The sequence below is a fragment of the Suricata suricatta genome, chromosome 7, assembly GCF_006229205.1.
Source record: "Suricata suricatta isolate VVHF042 chromosome 7, meerkat_22Aug2017_6uvM2_HiC, whole genome shotgun sequence".
Lineage (NCBI taxonomy): Eukaryota > Metazoa > Chordata > Mammalia > Carnivora > Herpestidae > Suricata > Suricata suricatta.
Genome location: NC_043706.1, coordinates 85,654,680 through 85,661,713, shown reverse-complemented (window position 1 = coordinate 85,661,713; position 7,034 = coordinate 85,654,680). Strand labels below are relative to the sequence as shown.

The 7,034-nt window shown below is 37.4% G+C and overlaps 1 protein-coding gene across 1 annotated transcript in view; it reads left to right on the top strand.

The window, feature by feature from the left end:
* The window catches only part of COQ3 (coenzyme Q3, methyltransferase), a 24,594-nt gene extending 17,866 nt beyond the window's left edge, over positions 1-6,728 (top strand). Inside the window, exons 6-7 of the mRNA XM_029945412.1 lie at positions 4,539-4,698; positions 5,846-6,728. Of these exons, the coding sequence (XP_029801272.1) occupies positions 4,539-4,698; positions 5,846-6,066 (381 nt within the window). The 3' untranslated portion in view covers positions 6,067-6,728. The remainder of the gene's footprint in view (positions 1-4,538; positions 4,699-5,845) is intronic.
* The last annotated feature ends 306 nt before the right edge of the window (positions 6,729-7,034 follow it).

The following is a 7,034-nucleotide window of genomic DNA, read 5'->3' as shown; positions in this document are numbered from 1 at the left end:
GAGGATTGTGTGCTTCTAGGTATTTATCTATTTATCCTAAGTTGTCCAGTTTGTTGGCATTTAATTTTTCATAGTTGTTCTTATAATCCTTTGTATTTCTGTAGTGCTGGTTATAACTTTTACTCTTTCATTCTGATTTTATTTATTTGGACCCTCTTTTTTTTCTTGATGAGTCTGGCTAAAAGTTTATCAATTTTGTTTGTCTTTTCAAAGAACTAGCTTTAAGTTTCACTGATCTTTTCTATTGGTTTTGTTGTTGTTGCTGTTGTTGTTTTAGTTTCTATTTCATTTATTTATGCTTTGATCTTTATAATTTTCTTCCTTATACTAACTTGGGGCTTTTTTATTCTTTTCCTGATTCCTTTGGGTGTAAAGTCAGATTGTTTCATTTAAGATTTTTCTTGTTTCTTTGAGGTCAGTCATTGCCATAAACTTCTTTCTTAGAACTGCTTTTGCTGCATCCCAGAGATTTTGAACTATTTTGTTTCCATTTTCATATGTCTCCAGGTATTTTTTAATTTACTGTCTGATTTTTTTGTTGACCCATTGATTGTTTAGTCACATGTTGTTTGGCCTTGTGTGTGTGATTTTAGCTTTTTTTTTTAGTTTAATTCTGTTGTGGTCAGAAAAGATGATATGATTTTCAATTGTCTTAAATTTGTTGATTCTTATTTTGTGGCCTGAGGAGATCTATCCCAGAGGCTGTTCCATGTGTACTTGAAAAGAATGTATATTCTGCTCTTTTTACATGGAATGTTCTGTATCTCCCTGTTAAGTCTATCTGGTCTAATGTATTAATCAAAACAACTGTTTCTTTATTGATTTTCTGTCTGGATGCCTCCATATAAGTGGGATGGGCATTAAAATCTCTTAACTATTATTATATTACTGGCAATTTTTCCATTTATGTCTGTTAACATTTGCTTTATGTATTTAAGTACTCTCTTATTGGTTGTATATATATTTACAATTGTTATATTTTCTTGTTAGATTGATCCCTTTATCATTATTAATGCCTTTCTTTGTCTCTTGTTATAGTCCTTGTTCTAAAGTGTGTTTTGTCTGATGTATATATTGCTACACAGCTTGCTTGCTTGCTTGCTTGCTTGCTTGCTTTCTTGCTTCCATTTGATTGGATTATCTTTTTCATCCCCTTCACTTTCAGTCTTCTCTTTAGGACTGAAGGTAGTCTCTTAGAAGCTGCAAATAGATAGGTTTTGTGTTTTTACCCATTTAGTCACTCTGAGTCTTTTGACTGGAACATTTAGTTCATTTACATTTAAAGTAATTACTGAGAGGTATGACATTGTGTTAATTGTTTTCTGGTTTGTTTTTGTTTTTTTGTAGTTCTCTGTTCTTTTCTTGCTCTCTTAACTTGTGGTTTATGACTACCTTTAGTGCCATGCTTGGATTCCTTTCTCTTTTTCATGTGTCCTTTATAGGTTTTGGTTTGTGGTTACCATGAGGTTCATATATGACATCCTACATGTATAGCAGTCTATTTTAAGCTGATGGTCACTTAAGTTTGAACACATTCTAAAAGCACTACAGTTTTACTACCTCCTCTACGTTTTATGACACCATATTTTACATATTTTTATATTGTGTGTCTCTTAACTAATTTTTAAGATATAATTGATTTTACTAGTTTTGTCTTTTAACCTTTGTACTAGCTTTTATAAATGATAAACCTACTACCTTTACTATATATTTGCTTTTACCAGTGATTTTTTTTTTCCTTTTAAAATTTTCTTACTTCTAGTTATGGTCACTTGGGCTTTATGTCAATGTTTACTAGGCACTTAAGGGGGGTGCAATGTCACATTTTTTGATTCCACATCTGGTATTTCCCATTACATTATTATGTTTACATAATTTGCCACAAACCTAGTCCTCTGAAGGTGGTTCCAAAATTTTTAAAACTAAATCTCCCAAAGTATTGTTGTTGTTGTTCTAACACTGTTGTTAATAGAGAGGTAACACCCTAAAGGTCAAGAGCTAAAAGAACAAAGCACTTAGCTCTTCCCTAATTAGAGCTTTTTAGAAATACTTCTTTTTAAGTAAGTTTAGTTCTAGAGAAGATTACAAAGATAGTACGGAATGTTCCCATATGTCCTGCCCCCAGTTTGTCCTGTCAACATTTCACATAGGAAGGACAGAAACTAGAGTGAAGCAAGTGAGGTATCTGGGCACCAAACTGAGGGAGGCACCCAGGCTTGCACCTGCCCACTCCCCAGGTGCCTCACCTGCCTCCCATAGGCCTCGCCCTCTATGGACCCCGTCGTGCGTTCTCAAACTGAGGAATTAACATTCACATCACACTATTAACTGCACTATAGAACCTGTTAAACGCCTTTTTTTTTTAATGTTTACTATTTCCGAGAGACAGAGCATGAGCAGGGGAGGGCAGAGAGAGAAGGAGACTCTGATCAGAAGCAGGCTCCAGGTTCTGAGCTGTCAGCACAAAGCCCATAACTGTGAGATCATGACTTGAGTGGAAGTCGGATGCGCAACCAACTGGGCCACCCAGGCACCCCCAGACCTTGTTAAATTTCATTAGTGTTTCCACTAAGGCCATTTCTCTGTTCAGGATCCAACCCAGGATTCTGCGTTGCATTTAGTTGCTGCGTCTCCTTAGTTTTCTTCCATCTATTATAGTTTCTTGCTGTCTCCTCTTAAATGAGTTTTATTAGGCTCATCTTCTATTTTCCAAGCAAAACTGCTTAATTATTTTTTGTGTTGCATGCCAGTCAGTATATATGAATGGACGTTCCTTGACACATAATGGGAATGCTGGCATTGTGGAATTTAAAACTAATTTTTGCATTAATGGAAAGCCTATTTTAAAAATTGACCATTGCTTACCCCTTTTTTCTTAGAGTAAGATTTTGTTAGGTTAGATATTCATAACTGATTCTTTTCCCTGGCTCTATTGAGATATAATTGACATGTAAGTGATTCTTTGTTGTTGTTGTTGTTGTTTAACATTTATTTATTTTGGAAGAGAGAGGACAAGTAGGGGGGGCATAGGGAAAGGGAGAAAGAGAACCCCAATGGCACAGAGCCCCATGTTGAGCTCAGTCCCACGAACCGTGAGATCATGAACTGAGCTGAAATCAAGAGTCAGACACTTAACCAACTGAGCCGCCCAGGCACCCTAACATGTACATGATTCTTTTTTTTTTTTAATGTTTATTTATTTTGAGAGAGACAGATGGAGCGTAAGCAGGGAGGGGCAGAGAGACAGACAGACAGACAGAATCTGAAGCAGGCTCCAGGCTCTGAGCTGTCAGCACAGAACCGGACATGGGGCTTAAAACTCATGACCCATGAGATCATGACCTGAGCCGAAGTCAGACACTCAACTGACTGAGCCACCCAGGCACCCTATATGAATGGTTCTTAATAAGATACTTTAAAATATTAGAGTTTTAGAGAGAAAAGCTACAATGTGTGACTAAATAATATTATATTTCAGCTTTTTTTTTAATGTTTTTTTATTTATTTTTGAGACAGAGACAGAGCATGAGCAGGGAGGGGCAGAGAGAGAGGGAGACACAGAATCGGAAGCAGGCTCCAGGCTCTGAGCTGTCAGCACAGAGCCCGACATGGAGCTCGAACCCACAAACATGAAACCATGACCTGAACTGAAGTGGGAGGCTTAACCAACTGAGCCACTCAGGCGCCCCTTTCAGCTTTTAACTTAAGGGCACAATGCTGTATTTCAGGGTCTCGTCTTTTCTTTTTTTGGTTTTGGGTTGGTATTTATTCTCTCTCTCTCTTTACATATCTACACACACACATACGTATAGACAATTATTTTGGAAGGAATCTTTTGTCACTTTCTCCCCATCAGACTGATGAGAATATGTAAAATAGGGAGGGAAATTTGCCATTTCTGGAAATAAGTATAGGAAACACCATAAATAGAGCCACTAAAAAATGTTCAGACTAAATAGTCTCATAAATGGTTTGTATTCATCTACGTGATTATCTTGATCTCTTCATATTCTTTATACTAGTGAAATCAAAACGAAACAACAAATGCTCAAACCTTAATCGTTCACAGTTTTGTCAGAGGACACTTGGTGTTACTCCCCTTCATGAGAGCGGGGCTGTATATGCTGCACCAAACTAGTTAGACGGACTCCGCACCCAAAGGGCGAACAGTGTTAACACACGTTAGACTGTAAGTGTGGACATGTAACAAGGAAGAGTAGCCTGATCTCATCTCTATATTTTTTTTATAAAAATATTTGATATGTACAAGAGAAAATATCTACTCTAAACAGGTCACAGCAGCGTGATTGTGAGAGTTGTAAGCACTGTTGCATAAACCCAGTGAGTACATCTGTAGTAGCCTGCCTTTAATAATGAATTTCCCGAAAGAAAAAAGAGAAGTATTTTGCTAAATTATACTTTATACTTATGTATCTTAACTGCACTTAAATAATTTGGAAGGAAGGAGGAGGTAGAGGAAACCTAATTGATACCCTGACATCGAAATGTTACTTCTGTCTGTACATTTTTATTTTTAGCCTGGTGGTTCTTTATTCCTTACTACAGTCAACAAAACACAGCTGTCCTATGCCTTGGGAATTGTTTTTGCAGAGCAAATTGCAGGCATTGTACCAAAAGGTACTCACACATGGGAGAAGTTTGTATCACCTGAAAAGCTAGAGAGCATTCTGGAATCGAGTAAGTATTAAGAATTTTTCCAGTTTTAAAGGCCAAACTGAACTGTTAATGGACCTATAATTATTCATCACACAACCTAGCCCTTAATTAAATGAGCCACTGTTCCTTGGATGTTGGTTTCATCTCTCAGCCTTGAAGTTAGGATTAAGTATTAGATACCACTTCTATCTTACCGGGTGCACCAATCCAGCGCCAAGCTAATCACAGATGACCAATGAATACCTCTTGGTTTGCTTAGTCCTCACTTGTTGAAGGATCAGGTCCAAATGTCTGTTACTTACACATCCGTAGTTCATCCTATTGAGGCCCTGTGTGTATCACTTACCTTACGTGTTATCTTTTCGGGTTCCTCCTTACTCAGATATACTTTGAACGTCTTGGTCACTTTTTGTGTATTTTATGATACTTATAGCAGGCCTTATGTTATGGTTCTTTGGGTGTTTTTAAGCTCCTGTCTGGCCTAGGAAGGCAAGACTGCCTCCTTTTTGTACCTCTCGCAATGCTTAGCTCTGCTTTATACATTGTGAGCTTGTGATTTTCATGTGGGATTGCTGTCAAGTAAGAATTTTTAGTTGTCCTTTGGTATTCCTTTTGAGTACCTAAACTCATGTATGTCTCAGGGGTTTTGTTCACATAACAGTATATCAAAATCGATTTTACTTGGAATATTTTCAGTCCACTGCAATGTAGGAAGTTATAAAGATTTCTCTAAGTAATATTGTTGAAAACAGAGGAGGAAAAAGTATCTTAAAATGCTTTATAGGAGCAATCAATCACCTTTGGCAGATGTTTTCTAATAATAGCTTATTTTTATTAAGTACTTACCAATTCTGAGCACTGTGCTACTTTATACACATATCCATCTAATTCCAACAACTCTATGAATATATGTTCTATCCATGTGAGAAAACTGAGATTCAGAAAGGTTAAGTGACTTGCTCAGGGTCACCATCAAATAGGTGCCAGGCTGGGATTTGAACCCAGCAGCGTGCTTTAGAGTTTTATGTTCAGTGTTACAGTGAGGAACGAACTGTACGTAAATTTTCCTGTGGCGCTAGGAATCCTTTTTTAATACAGAGCTGCATTAGAGTCTTGGCTTTTGGCTGGTAAATACTTATTAAATCTGTTCTTTCGGATTTTTTTTCAGATGGCTTGTCAGTTCAGAGTGTGGCAGGAATGCTCTACAACCCGCTGTCAGGTTGCTGGCACTGGAGTGAAAACACCAGCCTGAACTACGCAGCTCACGCCGTGAAGTCCGGGGCGCAGGGCCAGCCGGCGCCTGCCGAGTTTGTGTTCAAGGGGGAAGCGGAGGGGCCCAGAGGCCGAGACTCGGCCAACCCAGGGGCTCGGGAGGAGCTGAAGAAATGAGTGGTTTCTAAGGACTGTATACTATGGCTCGAAAGTCTGATGTTTACATTTGGAAAAAATATGTAATTGATCTTTTGTGAGAGGATCATGAAGGAAAGAAAGTCAATAAAAAGGGCTAAACCTTGGATAAAAGTTTTTGTTGTTTCATCTAGTAGTGACTCTGAAGGGATTATTGTAGGATATAGGATAAAAAAAGTTTTGTCAAGGTATTGTGTAATCTAGGCGTTTAAATTCCTCAGCCTTGGTTATGTACATAGAATATGCATATTTTACCTCATTTTACAAATTATATATTCATCAAGCATGTATGCACATATATATATATGCTGTAATGTGTTTTAATTTAAAAGAATCTGCGTTATCTTTGTTCTTTATTGGGTTTTAGCTAAAGGTAGTTATGCTTCTGACATATGAAACCAAATATAGTTTTATGCCACTTATATTTGGGAAGAGAAAATGTATTTTTTCCTTTAAATTTTAGTTTTTTGGAAAGCAAATGGATAGTTAAATGTTTGCTGGATTTGGATTTAAACATTAAAATCAAGAAATTTGGATTATGTTGGACATAGGCCTATATAGTTCCATAAGTGCTTTATTGTGACTTTTTTTTAAGTAGAAAGGACTTTTTAAAATTCAATTAAAAATTCAGTTATGGAAATTTTCTTCTTTGGCTAACATTTTTATAATTAAAGGGACTGACTTGAAATATATTTTTATGCCTCTTGGAGTTTCAGAGTGTCTGGCTTTTTCTGAAAGTCCAGATGCTGTATAAGGACGTCCACAGGGACGGTGACCCAGTGTGGCAGACATGGATTGGATGCATTTGACCAGGTGGACGGTAAGCTGTTTACTTCCGGCAGTTTTTACCTTTACGCTCGCAGGTTTTCTGCCTCCCTTCGTCACTGCCTGTTAGACTGAGCTCCCCAGGCAGACGCTTCCCAGCCTTCTTCCCGTATCATTTGCTCATT